This window comes from Bison bison, unplaced genomic scaffold (genome assembly GCF_000754665.1).
Source record: "Bison bison bison isolate TAMUID 2011002044 unplaced genomic scaffold, Bison_UMD1.0 scf7180017864486, whole genome shotgun sequence".
NCBI lineage: Eukaryota > Metazoa > Chordata > Mammalia > Artiodactyla > Bovidae > Bison > Bison bison.
The window spans coordinates 5,345,241-5,372,719 of record NW_011495046.1 but is presented as its reverse complement, the minus strand read 5'-3'; the positions used below and the strand labels follow the sequence as shown (position 1 = coordinate 5,372,719).

At 49.3% G+C, this 27,479-nt stretch overlaps 1 protein-coding gene across 1 annotated transcript in view; it reads left to right on the top strand.

Moving 5' to 3' along the window:
* SH3RF3 (SH3 domain containing ring finger 3) overlaps positions 1–27,479 on the top strand; it is a 161,949-nt gene that overhangs the window by 106,556 nt on the left and 27,914 nt on the right. The window contains exons 6-9 of the mRNA XM_010863008.1: positions 3,156–3,229; positions 16,880–17,050; positions 18,516–18,769; positions 27,313–27,446. Of these exons, the coding sequence (XP_010861310.1) occupies positions 3,156–3,229; positions 16,880–17,050; positions 18,516–18,769; positions 27,313–27,446 (633 nt within the window). The remainder of the gene's footprint in view (positions 1–3,155; positions 3,230–16,879; positions 17,051–18,515; positions 18,770–27,312; positions 27,447–27,479) is intronic.

The following is a 27,479-nucleotide window of genomic DNA, read 5'->3' as shown; positions in this document are numbered from 1 at the left end:
AGAGGGGGGAGGGGCGAACCGTCACCCGGAGGCAGGAAGAGCTTGTCCCAGGGCTGCGTTCCCAATATTTTTTATCTGAAAGCGCTGGAGCTGGCTCCTTCCTTCCTTCATTCTTGCTCAGTTCCCTCACTCCTACCAAGCCCTCGCTAATTCCTTCAGGCCCAGAATCATTTAAAAGTAAGTCATTAAAAACCAAAGCGGAATCAGCCTCCAGCCCTCAGCTAGGAGACAGGCCCCAGACCCTGTGGGAAGCCTGTTCCACGTGGTCACAGCAGAGGACATGGGGCTGCACTGAACGACCTCAGTTTCTGTGCCTCTGGCCAGCGCCGTCCTCCGGGGACGGGCTGCCATGACCTGGAGGCACATGGGATGCCTGGTGCTTCCAAGCCCTTAATCCCGATGCCGTGTCTCCCTTGGGGTGAGCAGAGGCCTGCCTCACAGGCTCCTGGAGGGGCCGCCATGTCTGCGGCCGCGTCCTCCTTCTCTGGACCTGTGTCCTCGGCTGCCAGCGGGGGACAGCCCACCACCCTCTCTCAGGAGGAACAGAGGTGAAGACAGAACTCAGAGCGGGATGGGTGGGATCCTGCCCCACCAGGAAGTCCCAGGGGGGCTCCCACCACTGGGTACAATGTCAAAGGGGCCTTCATCTGGGCTCCACTCTGCAGGGGACTGTGGGACCCCGGCTCAGTGGGCTTGGTCTTAGACGCTCTTCATCTCGACCTTGACCTTGGGAAAAGGGGTTATCACAGGTGTGGCCTCTCATGCCTGCATCCCTGCTCTAACGGAGGGTCTGCCCTGAAATCCCAGTTATTTGCTTTGTGGCCTCTGTCATGTCCGATCTCAACTGAGGGCCTGGTGTCCAGGGACGGCCCAGCACTGCTCCTCTGTGGCTCCTGTAGGGCATCCTCGTGGCCCCAATGCTGGGTGAGCGCCCCATCCTCCTGCCCCCAGCATCTGTCATCCAGAGTGATGGGCCAGGTCCGTAGGTTCAGCTCTGCGGCTCAGAGCTCAGCCACACCAGCCTATCCCTCCTCTGGCTGGGAGGCAGAGGCAGCCTCATCTGAGCTTGTCTCCTCTGGGTAAATCATGGCCAGAGTGGCTGGAGAGCAGTGAGGTGCAGAGAAACACCGGGGAAGGCTACCTCCAAGCACAGCGGGATTCAGCAGCCATGCCAGGTCATGGGGCTTCACGTGTGGTGCCTGTTGGCTGGTAGCTGTTTCAGGAGGCTTTATTTGCATAGGAACCCTCTGATAAGAGGTGGATTGTGAGTCTAGCTCCATCCAAGCCAGTCATCTTTTGGGTCCTGCCGTCCGGCTGAGGCCCTCCAACGGCACTGTGGCCACAGTGCCCAGATTTGGTCAGCAGAGTGGCTGATCTGCAGGGTCGCCCACAGTCCTCTCCTGGTCCCTCCTGGCCCCCCACAAAGGTGGCATGTATGGAATCCAGGAAACACGTGGTCACATCAACCAAAGCTTGATCTTGAAACAGACCTCAGATAATTGAACTCTGTCATCCTGTGTATCTAACTTTGAAAATGTATTGGAACCACTCACTGTTGGTAGTAAAATGATGGAAAACCTGAACAATTTTTAAAAAATTAACTCAAATCCCAAATCCGTAAGACTGGCTTTATCATCTGTATGTAAATTTCCCAATGGAAGCAGTCTGTATTTTATAGAAACAAGCTAAACCTGGGTGTCCAGCTCCCTCACCCAGTCCTGTTCAATGTGCTCCACGCAGCTGTCCACACCCACTTGTGCAGTTCCTTCTCCCTGTCGTGTGGGGGATGCTGGTTAGTAGACAGAGTCTCAGGTCAGCCTCTGTCCTTCCTCCGCTCTTTCTCGAGGCTGAATCTTCACCTCTGACCTCCAGTGGCTGCAGAAAGAATGAGGCCAGCATTTCCTTGCTTGCAGCTGTGAGTTACTGTATCTAATATTCCAGCTCACCTGGAAGGTGAGGCCCCTCGATGGCCATTTCCTCATCCCTCCAGACCCTGTCTTCACTGCTTGATTCTTGGGGACCCCAGGCTTCACAGTCTTGTCTGGTGCCCAGCTGTTCTGAGTGGGATGCACACTGTGCCTGTCCCTGAGCTGTGGTTGGGGCAGAAGTCAGGGCCCGAGGGTGTAACGCGCCTAGGGTCTCAGGCTGAGAGCTCAGGGCTCAGGGACCCTGTGCTGATCCTGAGCGCACATGTCCAGGCCGTGCTCCAACTCCCCAGCCCCTGGTCAGCTTCCTGCTGCGTCATCCTCAGGATCTAAGCACATCAGACTCACTGTGTCCAGTGCCCAGCCCATGGCCTCCCCCAGGCCTCACACTCCCCACTCCCTTCACTCAGCATCTCTGTCCTGCCAGTTACTAAGGACGGAGACTCAATGCTCCTTGTCTTGCATGCCATTCCTCGCCTGAATCCACTTGTCCTGTTGGTAGAGGGGAAATGATGGCCCCAAATATGTCCAGTCCTGATCCCCAGAACCCATGAGTGTGTTGCCTCCCTTGGCAGGAGACCAGAAAATGGAGCTAGGAGACAGTCCTGGACCCTCTGGGCCATTGTAACCACAGGGTCCTTCTGAGAGGAGTCCAGAGGGTCAGAGTCAGCGAGAAGCAAGACTGACCCCCGGGGTCCTCCCCTGTTGAGTTTCCTGGAGCTGCTGTAGCAAACTGGGTGGACTGGCTCCTTCTGCCTCAGCCAGCCCCTCAGCAGCTCACCGTGTGCCTGGCACTCGGCAGGAATCACCTGCGAGGGGTCGTCCCTCCGTCATCTTGCAGAGTGGACCCTTGAGGCTTTGCGCGCCTGGTCAGGCGAGATGCCCGTGTTTCACATCCTATCCGCTCTAGCCGCTGTGTTCACTGTGGAAGGACTGGTTTTCCTTAGCGCTCAGGGATGTGGTTTTAAAGAAGCTTACATCTTGAAGCATGAAAAGTTTTGTCTGGCTTTTCTTGGACAAACACAGGAGTAACTAATTCAAGTCCTGAGAATAAAGGCAGCCCTCTCCCCCACTCCCATCTCCTTGCACGTTGAATGCTGCATCCGCTGTCCAACCAGACGTGGGCAGGAGCAGTTTCCTGAGCTGCTGTGGGAGGGACAGGGTTCCCTGGCTGCCAGGCTCCCCCGGGAGCCTGTAGTCCATTCACTGTGTCCTCTTATCTGTTTCCAGGACTCCTCGGCCGGATCCACCCCAGCGACTGAACAGCAGAGCACGACTCCCAGAGTCCAGCTGCCTCTCAACGTGTGAGCTGCCATTTATGTGCTTTCCGTACCTACCCCCACCCTACTAGCGTGTCCATGTGGGGTTTTCTTGTGTGTCACCCACTTGGTTCTGTGCTCTCAGGACTGCTGATGGGGCAGCCTGGAGAGCAGGTTGGCAGGTTCATCAGCGTCTCTGCTTCTCCAACGGAGCGTGGTCCAGACATTTGATGACACCCACTGATCACTCAGGAAAGGGCCCCAGGCCCCTGAGGAGGTGGGCGTGGGCCCCATAGGGCAGAGGATGACCAGAGAAGCAGGTGCCACCAACGGCCCAGACGCAGCCTGCGGTCGTCCCACTCCCCAAAACGAGCTGCTTGTCATCACCAAATCGAGCCAGATGAAGGCTGCTGGGAAGTGCAATGTTTGTCTGTTAAGAGAATCTGCTCTTGTTAAATGACAGCTTCTAAAAGATGTGCCATTTAACATCACCGTTCAAGAGCGTTCTGAAGAGCACCTTTCTGGCTGCTGTCAAGTAACTGCTGTTCAGCTACTTGAACGAACATTTAAGGTGGAGAATGTGAATCTGGCAAACAACGTGGCAGAGTGGAAGCTCCCAGGGTCTAGAACGGCCAGAGTGTCAGTCTGTGTCGCTGCGGAACACTGAGGGTCTCGAGCACGCGAGGCTTTCACAGTGCTGCCTGCCTGTCTTAGGTAGGATTCCCAGGAGGCGACTGCATCCGTCTGCTGTGCAGGCTCGGCTGCAGAGTCCAGTCCCGACGCGCGCCCTCTTCTGGCGCCAGATGGGACTCCCCGAATGCCTCCCTTACCTTCTCGCCCTGTGAGAACTGGGTTCTTGCCACAACAGACCCAACCAAGGGCCTGGGGACCCGCCCCCTTTACACAGCTTCCTGAGGGGATGCAGGTTAGTAGGTGCTGTCTAGAGTCTTCAGGAAGAAGTTCAGGACAACACTGGACAGGAAGTGCTCCCTTCCAGCCAGGTCTGTGCTTCAGCCTGGAGACGGGGCACCAGGGCAGGCCGGGCAGTCGTCTCACTCTTGAAAACTGGGTGCCAGACCCTTTTCTGAAGAAGCAGCCTGTTCTGTGGGAGACAGTGGGGCTCCTGTCGCTTCCTGAGTGCGAGGCAGGACAGGAGAGCTCTTCAAGGACAAGCCCAGGGGTTTCATCTTGGCATCCCCAACAAGGTGCCTGGCATGCAGGCTCTCAGGAGCTATTCCTTTGTTCAGAGACAGCCAGTCCTCCCCTGCTGGACGCTGAGGGTCCTGATGGCAGCCCACCTCCTGCTCTTGTGCCCCCGTCAGCCACCCAAGAAGGCGGCTCTGCCTCGGACCCCAGAAGGTTACCAGTTCCAGGAGTATCACCCCAGAGAGCCATCAGAACATTCTGGAGGCCTCAGCCACCTAAGGACCCTCCGTATCACAGAGAGCTTAAGTTTGGGGCAGAGTGTGTAGGGACTTATTTCTCTCCCAGACCCCCCTCCCCTGGCCTTAGGGCTTGAGGGGTCAGTGTGGTCCCCAGCCCCCTGCCCACTCCCTCTGCCTCACCCCAGAGCATGGCTGTTTGGGTGGAGATCTTCGTTTAGCTGACAGAAGGGAGTCCGATCCATCTTTCAAAGGATAATGAGCATTTTGGCAGGAATGTGTCTGCTGGTCATGGTGGTCGTCACCTGGATGGTGGCCAGCATGAGTTTAACTGGCTCCTGCACCTTAATGTGTGTATTCTGTAGCTCTGTCTTTTGAAATATAGCTTTGTTCTTTTCTCAGGGTTTATTTGGGTCTTTGATGTCTTTTGTGATTTCATACAAATTTTAGAATTATTTGTTTTAGCTCTATGAAAAATGCCATTGAAATTTTCATAGGGATTGCATTGAACCTATAGACTGTCTTGGGTGGTATGAACATTTTAACAGTATTTACTGTTCTAATCCTTGAGCATAAAATATCTTTCCATTTATTGTGTCTTCTTCAGTTTCTTTCATCAATGTCTCATAATTTTCATTGTTTTCACCTCCTTGGTTAAATTTATTCCTAGATATTTTATTCTTTTTGATGCAGTTGTGAATTAGATTGTATTCTTCATTTTTCTTTTGGGTAGTTTGTTGCTAGATCTCTAATATATTAATATCATATGCTGCAACTTTATTAAATTCATCCAAGATTTCTAGTAGTTTCTTTGTGACATCTTCTGGATTTTCTATGTATAGTATCATGTCATCTGCAAACAGTGACAATTTTACTTCTTCTTTTCCCGCATGGATTTCTCTTTTTCTTGTCTGATTGCTATGATTAGGACTTCCAGAATTATGTTGAGAAAAAGTGGCAAGAGTGGGCATCCTTGTGTTGTTCCTGATACTAGAGGAAATGCTTTTAGCTTCTCACTATTGAGTATTATGTTTTGTTTTTGGTATTTTTCAGTCCTAAGTCATTTCTTACTCTTTGCAACCCCATGGACTGCCACACACCAGGCTCCCCTGTCCTCCACTATCTCCTGAAGTTTGCTCAAACTCATGTCCTTTGAATTGGTGATGGTATCTAACCATCTCATCCTCTGCTGTCCCCTTCTCCTTTTGCCTTCAGTCTTTCACAGCATCAGGGTCTTTTCTATTGAGTCCACTCTTCTCATCAGGTGGCCAAAATATTGGAGCTTCAGCATTGGTCCTTCCAATGAATATACAGGGTTGATTTCCTTTAGAATTGACTGGTTTGATTTCCTTGCAGTTCAAGGGACTGTCAAGAGTCTTCTCCAGTACTATAATTCAAAAGCATCAATTCTCTGGCGCTCACCTTCTTTATGGTCCAACTCTCACATTTGTACGTGACTATGCTTTGACTATATGGACCTTTGTCAGCAAAGTGATGTCTCTGCTTTTTAATATGCTATCTAGGTTTGTCATAGCTTGCCTTCCAAGAAGCAAGCATCTTTCAGTTTCATGACTACAATCATAATCTGCAGTGATTTGGGAGCCCAAGAAAAGAAAATCTGTCACTGCTTCCACTTTTTCCCCTTCTACTTGCCATGGAGTGATGGGACCAGATGCCATGATCTTAGATTTTTTGAATGTTGAGTTTTAAGTGAGCTTTTTCACTTTCATCAAGAGGCTCTTTAGTTCCTCTTTGCTTTCTGCCTTTAGAGTGGTATCATCTGCCTATCTGTGGTGGTTGATATTTCTCCTGGCAGTCTTGATTCCAGCTTGTGCTTCATCCAGCCATGCATTTCACATGATGTAGTCTGCATATAAGTTAAATAAGCAGGGTGACAATATACAGCCTTGAGCTACTCCTTTCCCAATTTTGAACCAGTCAGTTTTTCCATGTCTGGTTCTAGCTGTTGCTTCTTGACCTGCATACAGATTTCTCAGGAGGCAGGTACTCCCAGGTACTCCCATTTCTTTAGGAATTTTCCACAGTTTGTTGTGATCCACACAGTCAAAGGCTTTGTACAGTCAATGAAGCAGGTGTTTTTCTGGAATTCCCTTGCTTTCTCTACGATCCAAGGAAAGTTGGCGATTTGATCCCTAGTTCCTTTGTCTTTTCTAAAAACAAGTTCTGGAAGTTCTTGGTTCATATACTGCTAATGCCTAGCTTGAAGGATTTTGTACAGCTGGAAGTACTTGGTTCACATACTGCTAATGCCTAGCTTGAAGGATTTTGAGCACAAACTTACTAGCATGTGAAATGAGCACACTTGTACAGTAGCTTGAACATTCTTTGGCATTGCCCTTCTTTGGAATTGGAATGAAAACTTACCTTTTCCAGTCCTGTGGCTACTGCTGAGTTTTCTAAATTTGCTGACGTATTGAGTGCAGCACTTTCACAGCATCATCTTTTAGGATTTGAAATAGCTCAGCTGAAATTCCATCACCTCCACTAGCTTTGTTTATAGTGTGCTTTCTAAGGCCCACTTGACTTAACACTCCAGGATGTCTGGCTTTAAGTGAGTGACCACACCGACATGGTTATCTGGGTCATTAAGATCTTTTTTGCATAGTTCTTCTGTGTATTCTTACCACCTCTTTTTAATCTCTTCTGCTTCCATTAGGTCCTTGCCATTTCTGTCCTTTGTTGTGCCCATCCTTGCATGAAATGTTCCCTTTATACCTCCAGTTTTCTTGAAGAGATCTCTAATCTTTCCCATTTGATTGTTTTTCTTCTATTTCTTTGCACTGTTCATTTAATAAGAACTTCTTATCTCTCCATGCTATTCTCTGAAACTCTGCATTCAGTTGGGTCAGTCAGTCAGTCAGTTCAGTCACTCGGTCGTGTCTGACTCTGCGACCCCATGGACTGCAACATGCCAAGCCTCTCTGTCCATCACCAACTCCTGGAGTGTACTCAAACTCATGTTCACTGAGTCAGTGATGCCATCCAACCATCTCATCCTCTGCCATCCCCTTGTTCTCTCACCTTCAATCTTTCCCAGCATCAGGGTCTTTTCTAATGAGTCAGCTTTTCACATCAGGTGGCCAAAGTATTGGAGTTTCAGCTTCAACATCAGTCCTTTCAATGAACATTCAGGACTGATTTCCTTTAGGATGGACTGGTTTGATATCCTTGCAGTCCAAGGGACTCTCAAGAGTCTTTTCCAACACCACAGTTCAAAATCATCAATTATTCGGCACTCAGCTTTCTTTATAGTCCAACTCTCACATCCACACATGACTAATAGAAAAACCATAGCCTTGACTAGACGGACCTTTGTTTGCAAAGTAGTATCTCTGCTTTTTAATACGCTCTCTAGGTTGGTCATAACTTTTTTTTCCAAGGAGTAAGTGTCTTTTTATTTCATGCCTGCGGTCACCATCTGCAGTGATTTGGGAGCCCAGAAAAATAAAGTCTGCCACTGTTTCCCCATCTATTTGCCATGAAGTGATGGGACCAGAAGCCATGATCCTTGTTTTCTGAATGTTGAGCTTTAAGCCAACTTTTTCAGTCTCCTCTTTTACTTTCATCAAGAGGTTCTTTAGTTCTTCTTCACTTTCTGCCATAACGGTGGTGTCATCTGCATAACTGAGGTTATTGATATTTCTCCCAGCCATCTTGATTCTAGCTTGTGCTTCATCAAGCCGAGGGTTTCTCATGATGTACTCTGCATATAAGTTAAATAAGCACGGTGACAATACACAGCCTTGATGTACTCCTTTTCCTATTTGGAACCAGTCTGTTGTTCCATGTCCAGTTCTACCTGTTGCTTCCTGACCTGCATACAGATTTCTTAAGAGGCAGGTCAGGTGGTCTGGTATTCCCATCTCTTTCAGAATTTTCCACAGTGTGCTGTGATCCCTACAGTTAAAGGCTTTTGCATAGTCAATAAAGCAGAAATAGATGTTTTTCTGGAACTCTCTTGCTTTTCTGATGACCCAGCGGATGTTGGCAATTTAATCTCTGGTTCCTCTGCCTTTTCTAAAACCAGCTTGAACATCTGGAAGTTCGTGGTTCACATACTGTTGAAGCCTGGCTTGGAGAATTTTGAGCATTACTTTACTAGCGTTTGAGATGAGTGTGATTGTGTGGTATTTTGAGCATTCTTTGGCATTGACTTTCATTGGGATTGGGATGAAAACTGAACTTTTCCAGTCTTGTGGCCACTGCTGAGTTTTCCAAATTTGCTGGCATATTGAGTACAACACTTTCATAGCATCAACTTTTAGAATTTGAAATAGCTCAACTGGAATTCCATCACCTCCACTAACTTTCGTTAGTTCGTAGTGATACTTCCTAAGGCCCACTTGACTTCACATTCCAGGATGTCTGGCTCTAGATGAGTGATCACACCATCGTGATTATCTTGGTCGTGAAGATCTTTTTTGTACAGTTCTTCTGTGTATTCTTGCCACCTCTTCTTAATAGCTTCTGCTTCTGTTAAGTCCATACCATTTCTGTCCTTTATTGAGCCTATCTTTGCATGAAATATTCCCTTGGTATCTCTGATTTTCTTGAAGAGATCTCTGGTCTTTCCCATTCTATTGTTTCCCTCTATTTCTTTGCATCGATCACTGAGGAAGGCTTTCTTATCTCTCCTTGCTATTCTTTGGAACTTTGCATTCAAATGGGTATATTTTTCCTTTTCTCCTTTGCTTTTCGCTTCTCCTCTTTTCACAGCTATTTGTAAGGCCTCCTCAGACAGCCATTTTGCTTTTTTGCATTTCTTTTTCTTGGGGATGGTCTTGCTCCTTGTCTTCTGTACAATGTCACGAACCTCAATCCGTGGTTCATCAGGCACTCTGTCTATCAGATATCAGTCAGGTATATCTTTCCCTTTATCCTTTGCCTTTTACTTCTCTTCTTTCCTCAGCTATTTGTAAAGCCTCTGTAGATGATCACTTTGCCTTCTTGCATTTCTTTTTCTTTGGAATGGTTTTGATCACTGCCTCCTGTACAATGTACAATGTTAATGTACAGGACAAACATGAAGCTCCATCCATAGTTCTTCAGGCATACTGTCTACCAGATCTAATCCCTTGAATCTGTTCATCACCCCCACTGTGTAATCATAAGAGATTTGATTTAGGTCATGCCTGAATGGCCTAGTAGTTTCCCCCTACTTTCTTCAATTTAAGCCTGACTTTTGCAGTGAGGTGCTAATAATCTGAGTCAACTCTAGGTCTTGTTTTTGCTGACTGTATAGAGTTTGTCCATCTTCAGCCCTAAAGAATATAATCAGTCTGATTGCGGTATTGACCACGTGGTGATGTCCATGTGTAGAGTCATCTCTTGTGTTATTGGAAGAGGGTGTTTGCTCTGATCAGTATGTTCTCTTGATGTTAGTGTGGACTTATCATGTATAGCTCTTATTATGTTGAGATATGTTTGTTCAGTATCCACTTTGTTGAGAGTTTTTATCATAAGTAGATATTGAATTTTGTCAAACATTTTTTCAGTATTCACTGAGATGATCATATGGTTTTTATTCTTCAGTTTGTTAATATGGAGTATCTATCACACTAATTTGCAGATGTTAAGCCATCCTTGCATCCCTGGAATAAGTCCACTTGGTCACAATGTATGAACCTTTTAGTATATTTTTGAATTTGATTTGCTAACATTTTTAGAGATCTTTGCACCTATGTTTGTCACAAACAACCTGCAATTTGATATTAAATCTTTGAATATTTTGTGGAATTCATCAGTGAAGCCCTACCTCAGGAAACATGAAAAATTTCAAAGAAATAATTGAATCTTACACCTAAAGGACTAGAAAAAAGAAGGAAAAACAAAACCGAATGTTAATAGAAGGAAGGAAATAATAAATATTGGAGCAGAAATAAATGAAATAGAGACTAAGAAAACAACAGAAATGATCAGTAAAACTAAGAGTATTTCTTTGAGATTTTTTTTCTTGGGAGAATTTTGGTCACTAACTTTGTCTGCTAACTTGTAATCAGTCAGTTCAGATTTTCTCTTTCTTCATGGTTCAGTCTTGGAAGATTATGTTTCTAGAAATCTTTTCATTTCTTCCAGGTTGTTGGCATATGATTGTTCTCAGTAGTCTCTTATAATCCTCTATATTTCTGTGGTGTCAGTTGTAACTTCTTTTTTCCTTTCTGATTTTATTGTTTGGACCAGTTCTGTTTCTTTCTTGATAAGCCTAGCTAGAAGTTGGAGAATTTATCTTTTCAAAGAACCAGCTCTTAATTTCACTGATCATTTCTGTTGTTTTCTGTTGATCTGTTGATCATTTCTGTTTAGGTGTAAGGTTTGATTATTTGAGATTTTTCATTTCCTGAAGTAGGCTCATATCACTATAAACTTCCCTCTTAAAACTGCTTTTGCAGTGATCCGTAGATTTTGGATCATTGTGGTTCCATTTTCATTTGTTTCTAGGTATTTCTAAAATTTCTTCTTTGATATTTCTTTTCAGTGGCCCATTCATGTTCATGATTTTTTTTGTTTGTTTTCTCCAATTTTTCTTTTGATTGATTTCTGGTTTCCCACAATTGTGGTCAAGAAGATGCTCGATATGATTTCCATCTTTGTAAATTCATGGAGGACTGTTTGTAAACGGATGTGATTTATCCTGGAGAACCTTCTGTGTGTGCTTGAGAAGAATATGCATCCTGCTGCTTTTGGATGGACTGTTCTGTATGTGTCCATTAGGTCCACTAGGTCCATTCTTCTGGGTTTGGTGTGAACATCGTGATGACCATTACTCTTTAATGGATAGATTGCTTATCTCTATTTTGTTTAGTTCTTTCTCTGAGGCTTTATCTTTTCTTTCAGTTGCAACATGCCCTTCCGTCTCCTCATTTTGCCTGATTCTCTATGTTTGTGTCTGTGTATTAGTAAATCATCTGTGTCTCCATGTCTTGTAGGAGTGGCCTTGTTTAGGAGACATCCTGTGGGGCCCAGAGGCACCAGCCTGCCTGGCCACCAGAGCCAGGCACTCGAGAGTCCCCTCTGTGGGTGGTGTGTTCCCCCCTGTTGTGGGGGGCTGTAGTTACTGCTTAGGCACACTTGTGTGTGGGCCCAGCCACAGCAGCTGCTGGACAGTGGTGGGCAGAGTTCTCACTCAGCCAGGGTGAGACCTCACCTAGGTGCAGGGGTTGGTGGGCTTCATCAGGGCACACCCACTGACACTGACAGGTTAGATTTTGTTGTTTAGTCACTCAGTTGCATCCAAGTCTTCACAACCTAACAGACTGCAACACACCAGGCTTCCCTGTCCTTCACTGTCTCCCGGAGTTTGCTCAAACTCATGTCCATTGAGTCGATGATTCTATCCAACTATCTCATCCTCTGTCATCCCCTTCTCCTCCTGCCTTCAATGTTTCCCAGCATCAGGGTCTTTTCTAATAAGTCAGCCCTTTGCATTAGGTATTCAAAGTATTGGAGCTTCAGCATCAGTCCTTCCAATGAATATTCAGAGTTGATTTCCTGTAGGATTGACTGGTTTGATCTCCTTGCAGTCCAATGGGGTTCAAGTCTTACAGTCCAAGATTCTCAAGAGTGTTCTCCAACACCACAGTTCAAAAGCATCATTTCTTCGGCACCCAGCTTTCTCTGTAGTCCAACTCTCACATCCATACATGACTACTGGAAAAACCATAGCTTTGACTAGATGGACCTTTGTTGGCAAAATAATATCTCTGCTTTTTAATATACTGTCTAGGTTTGTCATAGCTTTTCTTCCAAGAAGCAAGCGTCTTTTAATTTCATGGCTGAAGTCACCATCCACAATGCTTTTGGAGCCCAAGAAAATAAAGTCTGTCACTGTTTCTATTGTTTCCCCATGTATTTGCCATGAAGTGATAGGACCGGATGCCATGATCTTCGTTTTTTGAATGTTGGGTTTTAAGCCAGCTTTTTCCATTCTCCTCTTTCACCTTCAAGAGACTTTTTAGTTCCTGTTCGCTTCCTGCCATAAGGGTGGTGTCATCTGCATATCTGAGGTTATTGATATTTTTGCCAGTATGAAAAGGCAAAAAGATATGACAAGTTAGATGGAACATTCCAAAATTGTACCCACTGGGGTGGCATAACAAGGTAGCCTGCAATTTCTGAAATGGCTCCAGCTAGTGAGTCAGTCCCCAGGGAGCATCCCCCCGGCTCCTGACCCCTGGCAGATGCTGCCACATTACTCAGTGGCCTGTGCGCTATTCAGTCTGGTATTTTTATGCTGGTTTCTGGGTTGAATGAGTCTGCATACAGGCCCACTGAGAGCACATTTTCCATTCCAGGTGCTTCTGTAGTTTTCCTGGTATTTTCTGTTGGTTTTCAAAGCCAGGTATTTGGGGGGCTGGTCTCTCCTGAGTGGGATCGAGGGGTTGGGTCCCTTCTGACTGGACCGTGGTGGCTGGGGAGGGGTTTCCTGGCGAGTCCGTCTCTCTGTCTCCTGTGCTCTCTATTGTCCTCCTGCCCTTAGTGGTGGAGGCTCTGTCCATCCAGTGTTCAGGTCCCTCTCTGAGGAGGTGGTCCCATAATGTGGTTGTGGGTTTGCTGTCTTCCTGGGAAAAGACAAGTTCAAGAGTGTCCTGTGCCGCTATCTGAAACCCTTTCCTCAGCCAATTCTGCTGATCGAAGGTCAGCAAGCAGGCACGTGTTTTGCTGGCCTGAGTCCATGCGGCACTGGCACCTAGAGGAGCAGGAGCAGGCTCTTTGCAGGAGGATGGGAGAGAATCTCACTTATTTCAGAAGAAATGAGCAAGCCGTCATATGGAGGCAGAAGGGTGTGAAGTTAATGAAGGCGCTAAAATTTTTTAATCACTGCTTGATTAGAGTCTATAGACAATTAGCAGCAAGTGAAGATCTTCCATAGAAAAGAGCAGTTATGCGGTGAGAGGCGGCTGTTCCCAGCAGGCTGCTCATGGGAACACAGCTGCAAGTAGAGGCTGGGCAGCCACAGCTGCCGCGTGTCCAGACTGCATGCTGTCCAGCGGAGGGCACCAGGGAAGGGGCTGACGTGTCCCCAGACTCACTCCCCCAGGGCTGCATCAGCCTGGAGGCGGGGACGCCTCTTCCAATGGGCAGGAGCGCCCCCTGCCGGCCACCCGGCCATGGGGAGAGCCTTGTGAACCAGACCTCCCACTCTTGTCTGAACCAAGTACCTTCAGTACCAGCCTTGTGAGTGAATCCACTGAGACAAATGAATCCCAGGCCAGTTCTGGAGCAGCCGGCTCTGTGTCCTCTATGGAGGCATGTGCAGAGCTGAAGTCCTTTGGAAGGAGTAGAGAGGGAGTGGAGGAGGAATGGAGGGGAGGCTGAGGGGAGAGGCACGTGGAGTACCGGAAATCCTGCAGGCGCTATCTGGTTCTCCTGGCCCTGGGCTCTGTGGGCATCGGCCTGCAGCTCCAAGGCCCTGCCGAGGGCACCCTCCAGGCTGGTGGGCACGGACGAGAGGGTGGGGACAGAAGAGGTGCAGACGATGCACCCTTCCCTGTGGCCACACTCAGACCGGGCCTGAGTGACCACTGCACTGCAGGGGCCACAGAACTGCAGACATCAGGCTGGGAGCCGCCAGCCCCTCCGGAGCATCCCAGGCCTGCGCACGAGCCTCAGGCAACAAGCAGCCCCACGTGCAGGAAAAACGCTGGCAAGGCAGTCTGGCTTCCCCTGAGGCATCGAAGGGAACAGGTTGGGGGCAGGGGGTGTGCCAGGTGAAGTCAGATTGGTTTACACTCCACCCCCCAGCAGTGCACACGGAAAGACTGAACTTGAACTGTTGAGACCAGAGAACAGATTGCTCCTCGGAGAATGAATTCACAATAAGATGAAGGCCTCAGGACCCCCTGCTCCCGGCCTCACCCCAGCTTCCTACGGGGCCTACCAGGCCCTGGGGCCAAGAACAACTGCATGCCTCCAACTCGCTGCATAAACAGAGACACTCCATCTTTTTGAACCTCAGTTTGCTCAGCTGTGAAATGAGTAAGTAGCCCAGCCTCAGAGCTCATGTGGGGCTCCAGCAAGACCATAACAGACTCCAGCTTCCCACCCTGTCTGGACTCCGGACACCTGAGGGGGATGGGCTCTGCACGCTGTCCCACAGGTGATGGCAGCGCCTCCTAAACAGAGTTCTGATTGATGATGGAGGAGGGTGCCCCGTCCCCTGGAGTGAAGGGGTCCTTAGAAGCAAGCCTATCTCCCTGCATGGTTAGCGCCTGAGGGCGCCAGGATTACTGGCGTCTAGTAAATGAATGAACAGCTGAAACCAGAAGGAAACATTACCTCCCACTGCTATGACTCTAGAGGAGGCAGGACACAGGATAAATCAAGATATGCCTGCAGACCTGCTCACGACTCGGCTCAGCAGAGCCCATGGTCCCAGAGGCAAGAGTCGGGGAGGAGGCGCCCCCACCCAGTGGGGCCCGTAGTTGGTCCAAGTTTGGGGAGTCGGGTGGTAGTGTCAGCCAAGTTCACTTCTGTTGCCTGTTTTCTGCCTTTATTACCTCATTAGGAACCACGGTGTGTTTCTCTAAAGTACAAGTGGGATTTTGAAAGAAGACTGTTTCAATGTAAAGGCTTAATCAGGGTGCCTTAAGGCCCACAGTCTGAAAATAACTCATTCTCACTGTGATGGGAAGATCCTGAGAGGTGAACACAAACCTTGTTCCCTGAATGGCTTGGGGATTCCAGGATTTTGAGTGGGATCATCCACTCATCCCCAGAGATCACTCTGTCATCTGAAGACCCCTCCCTGAATCACAGACAGACACACACACACACAGCTCGTCGGGCCTTTGCTGCAGTTGCTAACACATGTCTGTCTTTTAGAATCTGGGTTGATGCCACTGTGAAAGTAGGTGCCAGTGGGCACTATGCTAGGTGTGGGGGAGGCTTGCTGGGTGTGCGGGGGGACTGTGCCATGTGGAGGGGAGGGCTGCCCTGGCTACTGGAACCTCTGAGCCTCTCGCTCACTACCCGAGGTCCTACTCTCCCCAGCAGGGACAGCACTTCACCCTCGGATGGCCCTCTGTCCACAGCTTCATGCTGCACTGGGCAGTGGACAGTACAGGTAGCCCCTGAAGTCACCCAGTCCCGGAGGCTGGGAGGGTGGCTAGGAGGCAAAGAAGGAGGCTCCTGGGGCCCAGCAGGGGCAGTGTGCCCACCAGGCCCATCCTGAAAGGAGGCCCAGGAGATGATGCTTCTTTAGAAATGCATCTTGGGATTTCCCTGGAGGTCCAGCAGTTAAGACTCCATGCTGCCATTGCAGGGAGCACATGTTCGATCCCTGGTCAGGGAACTAAGGTCCTACATGCCACATGGTTACAGCCAAAAAAAATTGTTTTAATGCATCTCGTTTCTTTGTTGGAGTGAAGCCCCCACCACTTTTCCTGCCCAGATCTTGCAAGCAGGGTATTTGCCTGAAATCATTCTCTCTGTTAGGTCAAACATTCCCTTCCACAAACCCCCAAAGTAGCAAAGCACTTATCAGAGGTTCTGAGGATGGTGCCAGGGGCTCAGGATATTTCAAAGAGTCCTGGCAAGTGAGGAGTGCAGTGTCTAAGCCCTCAGCTAGGGCTCACACCACCAAGCTGTTAAAAAATCTTGAAAGTAGAATTTCAGTTAGTCACCTATCTAAGGAGTCCCTAATTGGGCTGGTTTTTCTTTAAAAGGGCCTCCAAATCTCCTCCAGTTTTCATGGCTGGCTGAGTGGGCAGGTGGGACTAAACGAGGAAACCCACCCAAAGCTGCGTAGTTCACCCGTTTTCCCTAAAGCCTTCTCTTGCCCAGAGCTGCTGCTGCTGCTAAGTCGCTTCAGTCATGTCTGACTCTGTGCGACCCCATAGACGGCAGCCCACCACGCTCCCCCGTCCCTGGGATTCTCCAGGCAAGAACACTGGAGTGGGTTGCCATTTCCTTCTTCAATGCATGAAAATGAAAAGTGAAAGTGAAGTCACTCAGTCGTGTCCGACTCTTGGCGACCCCATGGACTACAGCCCACCAGGCTCCTCCATCCATGGGATTCTCCAGGCAAGAGTACTGGAGTGGGGTGCCATTGCCTTCTCCAGAGCATCAGGTATTAATCAGAGAAAAGAGAACAAAGTGGACCCAGACAGCTGGCCCCTCATCTGGTCCTGGCAGGGCCTCTCTTGAGTTCAGCCTGCAGGTTGGCAAAGGGTGTGGAGCCCGTGGCTCCAGGGGTCTTTCCCCGGGGGCTTCTCCTGGCCCCTGACTGCCCACCAAGTGTGCGAGGGCACCCTTCTGTCCGTGGCACCACTCACCACCTGCCTCTTGCCCACAGGTACCTGGCGCTCTATGCCTACAAGCCCCAGAAGAGTGACGAGCTGGAGCTGCGCAAGGGCGACACGTACCGCGTCCTGGAGAAGTGCCGGGATGGCTGGTTCAAGGGCACGGCCCTGCGCACCGGACTCTCAGGCGTGTTCCCTGGCAACTACGTGACACCCGTCTCCAGGTGAGGCCCTCACTACCCGCCTCCTGTGGCCGCAGCCGTGTGGAGACCAGAGACCGCGCCCCACCTGCTTTCCTTCTGCCCGCTGCCCCGGGGAGAAGGTGGCCGGGAGGAGCTGGAGCACCACACGGGGGCATGTCACAGGGCCGGATCTTGTGGGCACAAGTTCATGCATGTACGTGTGCACACATATGAGTACAGTGGGTGTGTGTGCAAAAGGCACATGCCATTCACACACATGAAGGAAAGATTTCATGTTCCCAAAAGTTAACCATTATTACTGAGTGGAACATTATGAGTAATTAATTTTTTTCTTTCCTTGTCATTTCCTGTGTTTTACGAATTTATGGTTACATTATTTTTATAAACTGGCAAAAGCAAGTTTAATAGTTAGCTCGAGGTGACCCAGGGTTGTCAGATGTTTTCATGGAGAGGGGCGTCCCCTGCAGGTTTGGTTTAGGGTTGGCCTCGCTCTGGGGAGCCCTGGATGCCTCAGCCCAGTGTTCACAGCCCAGGACCTGCAGAGACCTGCTACAGAACCCCCACCCCACCCCCTGTTAAGACTCCAAGCAAAGTAAACACCCAGACCTGCACTGACACAGCCTGACTTGTACCTTCACAGCAGCAGGCCCGGGAGCCTCATCCCCCATACCCTCCTGGAAAGGCCCACTTGTGAGCCCTGTGGCCCTGTGGCCCTGTGCAGGGAGGCCCTTCTCCCCACAGCTGCTCTGCAGAGGCTCTGCTTGCTCCTACCATGGGTGGCTCCCCGAGCCTCATAGCTGAGATCCAGAGGAGACAGATGGGGAGTTTTTCCGGCTCTTGGACAAATGGAAGGCGTGTGATCCTGATAATGGATCCTAGGAGTTCCCCACCCCAGCCCCACATGCTTGGTGCTGGTGCATGGTTCAAGCTGGCCCGTGCAGGGGGAGGAGCCACTGGGGCCTGTCTCAGAGTCCTGTGCTCCACGGTGTGTCCTGGACTCTCCACATCACTTTCTCTGGAAAGTCTGGGGTAAAACCGCAAACACAAGGCTTGTCTGCGCCCTTTCCTGGACTCCCAGGAGTCCCTCATCCAGAAGGAGCCGGGCCCCTGCCTCCTGCTGCCTGCCAGATGTGCCAAGCCCATTCCTTCTGCCTCTGTTTGGGGACACACAGCTGTTTGTTAGACTAAATCAAGGCAGTGACTCTGGAACAAAATATCTGATTAGCATCACTTCCCTGTTTCCTTTGGCTCTTTCACTGGTTGTCACATGTGCAGGTGGAGAGACTGTGTGGTTGTCAGGGGCTCTGCTGTTCAGCCGGGCCTCTGGGCACCACATGCCCAGGTCATCTTGGTACTGCTGTAGGACTTGTCCTGGATGGCGTGGCCTCCAGCTCTCAGAGCCAAGCGGCTGAGCGATGCTTCATCAGTCTGTGTGGCGTGAGTGTATCTGTGCCCTCCCCTGACTTCATTCTGTTCATTTCCTCAGGATTCCTGTAGGAGGGGCTGGGCCACCCCGGAATAATGCAGTCGGAGGGTCTCCCCTGGCCAAAGGGATGGCCACAACCATGCACCCAGGCGGTGGGAGTCTGAGCAGCCCGGCCACGGCCCTGAGGCCAGCCCTTCCCCTCACCACAGCCCAGGTCCCAGCTCAGCACCAGGCCGCCTCTCCCCCACTGGGCAGTTGTCTGAGGCACACAGTCCAGCCAGCAGCCAGCCAGGCCCGGAGCGCCGGCCCCACTGGTATGTAGCAGCCTCCTGGGGACCTCACTCTGCTGGAAAATTTGAGGAAGCTGATCTCAGGGACACAAGTTATGAGTGTCCTTTGGCCCAGGTCTTGAGCGGTCCACGGAGGGGTGCCCTGTAATCATGAATTTATGCTAGTCCTGGGGAACATGTTGACATATCTTCATAGCCTGTCCTGTAGCTGGAATGGATTAGAAAATTCACAGGTGTTTATACACTTCATGCAGCAAGAGGACTGGCTGGACCAGTGAGGTGACCTTGGCACCTCTGGGTGGCCCTGTGAGCCACTGTGGGTCACCTGCATCTACATGCCAGGCATCAAGGGGTCTCCTGATGAGGCAGCAACCCCCCCCTTCCCGCCCCACCCAGGACAGAGCTGGTAATGAGACCAACCCACAGAGGTGCTTCCTGAGATGCTTTGAGGCTGAGGAGTGATGGCCACTGCTCCTCATGCAGCTTCATCAGTAGAAGACCAACCAGAAGTCAGGACAGTCTAGGTGGCTCCCTGTGTAGCATGAGATGAGAGGAAGTGTGGGGAGGTTCCTGAAAGTGTGAACAGGGTAAACGCATCTTGCTTGGAAGCTTGGCAGTCAGCTAAGAAGAACTGCTAAGCTTGACTCACGTGGTCCTCCTGGGAGCCAGGCCAGTAACTTTCCGACACATAAGCCAGTAACATTGTCACTGTGCGGTGAACGGGACCCAGGATGGGAGGACCTGCCTCTGAGTTTCATTTAAATGATTCAGAATTCTTTTCCACTCCCACCCCATTCTCAAAAATAATCTCTTTCTCAGAATGTCTTTTTTTTTTTTTCCAAATTATTTATTTATTTTATTTTGGGCTTCCCTGGTGGCTCAGTGGTAAAGAATCCACCTGCCAGTGCACGAGAGCAGGTTTATTCCCTCAGTCAGGAAGACTCCCTGGAGAAGGAAATGGCAACCCACTCCAGTATTCTTGCCTGGGAAATCTTGCGGACAGAGGAGCCTGGCAGGCTACAGTCCAGGGGGTTGCAAAAGAGTCGGACACGACTTAGCAACTAAACAGCAACAACAATTTATTTATTTTATTTTTGACTGTGGGCTGGGTGTTCATTCCTGTGCACAGGCTTTCTCTAGTTGCAGAGTGGAGGCTATTCTTTATTGTGGAGCCCGGGCTTCTCGTGGTGGTGGCTTCTCTTGCTGTGGAGCTCTAGAGCGCCTGAGCTTCAGTAGTTGTGGCACATAGGCTCGGTAGTTGCAGCTCACGGGCTCTAGAGCCCAGGCTCAATAGCACACGGGCTTAGTTACGTGTAGAATCTTCCTGGAGCAGAGATCAAACCTGTGTCCCCTGCATCGGAAGGTGGATTCTTATCCACTGAGCCACCAGGAAAGTCCCCAACAGCAGCCCTACCCTGGTGTCCAGCCTCATGCTGGGTGTTCTCATTCAGCCACAGCAGGCTCTGTACCAAGGAAGCCCTGTGGATGGGCTTGGCCCCGCCTTTGTGTAGGTTTGCTAAGACTCACTTTGTAAATGTGGGAGATGATAAAGGACAGGGAAGCCTGGTGTGCTGCAGTCCATGGGGTCACGAAGAGTCAGACATGACTTAGCAACTGAACAACAAGAGTCCTTCATATATGTTTTTTTTTTCCCCTAAATTAGTGGAAAGTGAGGTCTGTCTTTCACCTGGCCAGTAGGGCCCTGGAGAAGAGCTTGTTGTCTCTGCCCTAGAAGAATCTGCAGCGATATCACCTGTGGCCAACCTCTCGGCCCAGCCGTTACCTTCCATCCAGCCATGGCTCAGGGCAGCTGATGGTGCTCATTGTAGCCTCCAGCTGTGGATGCAGCCCCTGAGGCCTAGAGATAGCGTGCCCAGGGAGTGCCCACCCACTGCTGCACGGCTGGGGAGACATGCACTGAGGTGCTGGTCTCCTGGGCCTGGAGCTCCCAGGCAGGGCCTCCTGCTTGTGACCCCCATCCATTCCCTGTGCTCCATGATGCTGAGAGCCACGGCAGGCCTGCCTCTCACGGAGTGTACATCCATCCCAGCCACCCAGCTCTGCACCAAGTGCCCTACGAGGGCCTGTCCACACTCCACCATGTCAGGAACCCACCAGTTCAAGGAGGAATATGACCTGCCCATCTCATTTATGGAATGGAATAACAGCAGAATCAAAGAAATCGGCAAGCCAGAGCAGAACAACACTCTCTCGGTCCTCAATCACCATGGTAACCAGCATGGGTAACAGGCATGCTCTTCCATCTGTTTAATTCACGTGTGGGAGAGTGAGGCACAGGATGGTTTAATGGCATGCTGGGTGTGTTCCAGCCCAGGGCTGGTCCCCAACTCATGTGCCGCAGCCAGGATACAGGATGCCCCCATCATAGCAGTAATTAGGTATCTGGAGTCCCCACAGCATTTTCCACTTCCTTCTGTGTCTGGAGAGCAAGAACATACTCTTGACAGTGTGCACAGGCAGGGGATCGCTCACTGCAGTGACTGCCCCATCTCAGCAAACCCCAGCTCCGGCACCTGGGAGATCCTTGTTAGTGTCCTCAGACCAAACCACAGTCATGGACAAAGGCCTGGTTGCCTTGGCCGTGGTGCCCAGAGGGCAAGGGCCCCACATGGCCAATCATTTATCAGCAAAATGCACTGGGAGAGAGCTGGGTGCACAAGGGTTCTGCTGGGGTCTGGACCCATTTCTATCCCCCACCTTAGAGAGGAAGAGGAGGAGACCCAGGTTACAGTGGAGTTTGAAAAGCACTGGGTGGAGGCTTGGGGGGTGTGAAGGTATAGGGAGCAGTGGGGGTGGACCCCCCTCGACCCCTCAGACCAAGGGGGAAGGAGGGGGTGACTGCGGAGGGGGCTGTGGACCATCTCCAGGAGGATGTGATGCTGCCTTGGTTCCTAAAGGACAGACAGAAGTACCCGAGTGGACCAAACAGATGGGGAATTCCAGCCACGAAGGCATGGAGATGAGCAGGACCACAGTTTGTGCTTAGAGTGATTCTGACTGTTTTAGTGTGACTGAGACAGAGGTGGGAAGGAGGAGCAGAGTGTTGGTGACAGTTTCTCTGCAGAGGCAAGGTGGACGTTAGGTCTAAAGCTCAGAGCAGAGCGTGCAATGATGGAGCACGAGGGAGGCTCTGAGCCCCAGAGGGCAGGCGTGTTGGCGGCTGTGAGGCCTGTGACAAAGCTGAGGGGAGCAGATCGGGCTGTTTCTCTTCCACTGGGTCAAGGGACGTCAGTTTTTATTCTGTGGGCAGCAGGGCTCCTAAGAGGATTTAATAATAGATATAACCAGATTTTTATATGTAAGGGAGAAAGCTAGATTTCTGCTTATGGCCAAGATAAAGCAATGAGCTCAGGATTTACCCTCCCACCGGAAACAACTGAAAAAAACAAGGAATATATAAAACAGTGGTTGTGAGACACTGGATACTAGAAGACCAAGGATGGTGATCCATGAGACATGAGAACACAGAGGAAGGTCCTAGCTCACCTCCTGGGGAGAAGGCCAGGTGTCAGCACAGGGAGAGCACGGGGCTAGTCCAGAAGGCTCCCTGGGTGGGGGTATGGAGATGAGGGTCTGGATGACCGAGCTCCAGAGTGTGCAGTGTCCCTGGCTCAGGACACTGAGAACTGATGGGCAGGCATGTGAGGGACCATGTGGGCCAAGAGCACAAGGACTCTGCTGGGAAGTGCCTGTTCCCACCAGCCGGCTCCCAGGACACCAGCCACCGTGCAGAGGAGCTCACCTGGCTGGGGCAGCCGCACCCCGCCCACCTGTGTCTGATGGCAATAATGAAGCACCAGGCATGCAGAAGAGCAGGGAGAACACGCCCCACAGAGATGAGATCAACCAACCAGTCATCAAAGCTGACCCAGAACAAAGATGCTAAAAAAGATGTCATAATTGTATTTCATATGCTCAAAAAGGTAAGTAGAAACATGGAAGATACTTTAAAGACTGAAATCAAGCTTCTAAAAATAACTACACAGTGTGAGATCAAGAATACACACTGGATGGCATTAATGGCAGATTAGACATTGCTTAGAAAATAGTAGTGAACTTGAAGATCTAGCAGTAGAAACTATGAAACAAAGAGACAAGAGAATTTTTTAAAATGAACAGAGCATCAGTGAGCAGCAGGACAATTTCAAGTTGCCAAATATATTTTTAATTGAAGTCCCTAAAGTAAAGAAGACAAGGGTGGGACAGAAAAATGTGTTGAATAAATAATGACCAAAATTGTTCTAAATTTGATAAAAGCTGTAAACTCATGGATCAGTGACACTCAGGGACTCCCAAGCACCAGGAACATGAAGAAAACTACAACAAGGCAAAGTATGATCAAATGGTTCAAAATCTGTGATGAAGACAACCTTGAAAGTTGCAATAAAGAAAAGATACATAGTGTAGGAAAAAAATAAGGGCGACAGTAGATTTCTTGTCAGGAACACTACAAGTGAGAAGACAGTGGAAAACCTAACAAGTCCCGAAAGAAATGCATCTGTCAAGTTAGGATTCTACACCCAACAAATGTCTCTCATAAATGAAAGCAAAATAAAGAATTATTCAGACACAGTGAAGTTAAAAAGATGTCATCACACACCATGAAAAATGTCAAACAGTAGTCTTTAGAAAGAAGGAAAAACATACCAGGTGGAAACAGGCATCTACACAAAGGTTACAGAACACAAGGTCAACATACAAAAGTCAATTTTGTTTCTCTATGCCAGGAATGATTTTTGGAAATTGGCATTTTAAAAATGATACCAATTTTGATAGCATTAAAAACATAAATTACTTAGGATTAAATCTGATAAAAGATGAATAAGACTTGAACACTCCAAAATATTGCAAATTAAAGAAATTAAGGAAGTCTTAAATATTTACAGAGATATACTTTATTTAGGAGTAAGAAAACTTAATGTTGTTAAGGTGTTTATTCTCCAAAAACTGACCTATGGAGTCAGTGGAGTGCCAATCAAGATCTAACCCAATTTTTTGGTAGAACCTGATAATCTGCTACCTAGATTCATATAGCCATGCAGAGGACCTTGGTCAAAAAAACAAGTTGAAAGCTAACACTGATTTTAAGACACATTGTAAAGCCACATTTCTTCACGCCAGGCTTCAACAGTACGTGCACTATGAACTTCCAGATGTTCAAGCTGGATTTAGAAAAGCCAGAAGAACCAGAGATCAAATTGCCAACATCTGTTGGATCATCGAAGAAGCAAAAGAGTTCCAGAAAAACATCTAACTCTGCTTTATTGACTATGCCAAAGCCTTTGACTGTGTGGATCACAACAAACTGGAAAATTCTGAAAGAGATGGGAATACCAGACCACCTGACTTGCCTCCTGAGAAATCTGTGTGCAGGTCAAGAAGCAAGTTAGAACTGGACGTGGAACAACAGACTGGTTCCAAATAGAAAAAGGAGTACATCAAGGCTGTATATTGTCACCCTGCTTTTTTAACTTATATGCAGAGTACATCATGAGAAATGCTGGACTGGATGAAGCATAAGCTGGAATCAAGATTGCCAGGAGAAATAGCAATAACCTTAAATATGCAGATGACACCACCCTTATGGCAGAAAGCAAAGAGGAACTAAAGAGCCTCTTGATGAAAGTGAAAGAGGAGAGTGAAAAAGTTTGCTTAAAATTCAACATTCAGAAAAGATCGTGGCATACAGTCCCATCACTTCATGGCAAATAGATGGGAGAACAATGGAAACAGCAACAGACTTTATTTGGGGGGGCTCCAAAATCACTGCAGATGGTGACTGCAGCCATGAAATTAAAAAACGCTTGCTCCTTGGAAGAAAAACTATGACCAACATAGACAGCATATTAAAAAGTAAAGACATTGCTTTGCCAACAAAGGTCCATCTAGTCAAAGCTATGGTTTTTCCAGTGGTCATGTATGGATGTGAGAGTTGGACTATAAAGAAAGGTGAGTGCTGAAGAATTTATGCTTTTGAAATGTGGTGTTGGAGAAGACTCTTGAGAGTCCCTTTCCATCCTAAAGGAAATTAGTCCTGAATATTCATTGGAAGGACTGATGCTGAAACTGAAACTCCAATACTTTGGCCACCTGATATGAAGAGCCAACTCATGGGAAAAGACCCTGATGCTGGGAAAGACTGAAGGCAGGAGGAAAAGCAGATGACAGAGAATGACACTGACTCGATGGACATGAGTTTGAGTAAGCTCCGGGAGTTGGTGATAAACAGGGAAACCTTGTATTTTGCAGTCCATGGGGTCGCAAAGAGTCAGACACGACTGAGTGACTGAACTGAACTGGACTGATAAAGCCGCAGTCATCAGTGTGGTATTGGTGTGAAGACAAATGACTGGATCAATAAGTACTTTTTCTGAAAACAAAAGTGTCCATTAATTTGATGAGAGAGGAGTCACAGTTGCTCTTGTCCAGATAACATGATGGAAGAATGGGGTGAGAAGCGGTATTTCTGGTATGGAAGTGAGTTGAGACTCCTGGAAGAATGAATCATGTGGGACTCCTGCCCCTTGTTCTGGACACAGAGAGCATGGTTAATTCTGATACTTCAAGAAGCCATTGTGTGGATGTAAACAAAGGGACACAAAAGAGTTGACGTGCTGGCCTCCTGGGCTCCGGGATGAAGCTGATGGTGTTGGCTGACTCTCACCTCCTGCAGAAGACCGACAGGCGGCCCCTTGAGGACGTCTAAGGACGAAGGCCATGCTGAGGGTGGTCAGTACTGAACCCCTTGCTGGGGGTGGTCAGTACTGAGCCCCCTCCTAGGGGTGGTCAGTATTGAGCCCTTCTTGGGCATGCTCTGTACTGAGACCCCTCCTGGAGTAGGGGAGGGAATGGAGCTCCACCTGGACTTGGAGGTGAGTCTAGCTCTGGCCTGAGGGCGGGGTTAGCTACAGGAGGGGGCAGAATGACGGACAGGAGAAACTGAGTGCATGCCCTGGGCCTGGAGGCTGAGGGGTTGTGTCCAGACAGAGATGGCCCTGAAGTTGTGGAATTTCCAGCATCTGCTCCTCCATGTGACAGGACATGATGGCCTGAGAGTGAGGGAAGGACAGAGGTGACAATAAGCAGATCATCTTTCACTCACTTGCTTTCTGTAAAGCGCCCACTGAACCCAGTCCTGGGAGGCGGAGTGGACCTGTGAGAGCCGGCAGGATTCAGGGGCCCAGAGTTACTGAGATGATGGGTTAGAGAAGTGGGGGGCAGACTGAGAGCAATGGCATGTCCACAGTCTTTCCTCCAGCAGCCCACATCTACTCTGGTGTCGCACGCAGACCAGCAGGCTTAGTCGGTAACAGGTGCACATTTGGGTCCTGCCAGGCGGGTGACTGAGGGCCCATGGACTCTAACCCTCGTACCAGCTGTGGAGTGAGCCCCACCTCTCTTTGGAAATGTTCTTTTCTTCTCCAGTGGTTTAGTTCTGTGAAATCTGTACAGGTGTTTTAGCCGAGTTCTCTTTTCTCAGACACAAATATTCTGAAACAATTTTATTCAGCACTTACTATGTGCCAGGCATCATTCCAGCTGTTTGGAACATGTTAGTGAATGAAACATGAAGGTCCCACCACGCAGAGCTTACACTGGGGTAGGGAGGTGGATGGTGAGCCTTCATCGGTGATCATGGCTGGTGCTTAGCCAGCTCGACCACTGGGTATGGGAGCCAGGGGCTGGGCCGTAACTTCCAGTTCCAGGTGGAGACCGCCCAGCCACACTGTCCAGAGATCCCCTCACATTCAGTGGTGCCTGGTAACCCAGGGCCTCCCCAGGCTTCTTCCAGGCTCCTCCACAGTGTCCACTAAAAAAAATACGCACAACCTAAAAGCTGAGAGTTAGGTTTTATTCAGTAGGAATGTTAGGACTCGAGCCCAGGAGACAGCATCTCAGGTGACCCCAAGAGTGCTTTGAGGAGGTAGGGGAGGAGGCAGGCTACATACGAGTTTGCAGGGAGAGGCAGGTAATCTAAATATTAAAATATTACGGTTAATTAAGAGAAAACTATATCTCTCACATGAAGAGATTTAGTGATCCTCTATGTATGGGAAAATTCAAGCTTCCAGGCTTGCTGAAATCATTTCTTTCATATGCACATAGCTATCTGGGGCCAATCCTGCTTTCTTTATTGTTCACAGACTAATTCCTTGTTCACCGTCAAAGAAGGCGAATGTAACGGTGTGGCCGCCTCTCACATCCCCCCAGCTCCTCAGTGCTTACAGGAGAGGAAGCAGCTGATGGCTTCCAAATAGCTGGCTTTGTTTCACCTGGGCTCAGAAATGTGCATTTGGAAAAGGCTGTTTACTGGTAGAGCTTAAAGCAGGAAACATTTCATTTCACTAGGGGCTTCAAGTCTAGAAGGGTTGAACAGGATGTTTGTAAAACCAGAGTATACTGGTTCATCACCGGCAGACAACTGCAGTTCAGACTGTAGGAACCTGGGAAGGGCCAAGGCGAGGAGGTCGGCAGAGGTGTGTGGGCAGGAGGGATTGCCGGCTGCAGAATGACCTTCCCCCGCCCTCTCCACCCCTCTCTCCTAGCTGCCCACCCGGCCCAGGTCCAGGGCCGGCCGACCGCCACGGTGTCGCCCCTGCGCACTCAGAACTCCCCGTCTCGCCTGCCCGCCGGCCTCAGGCCCCCCGCCTTGGGGTCCCCGCAGCACAGCCCCCAGCCAGTGACGCAGTGCCCCCGGCCGGCCATCCCGCTG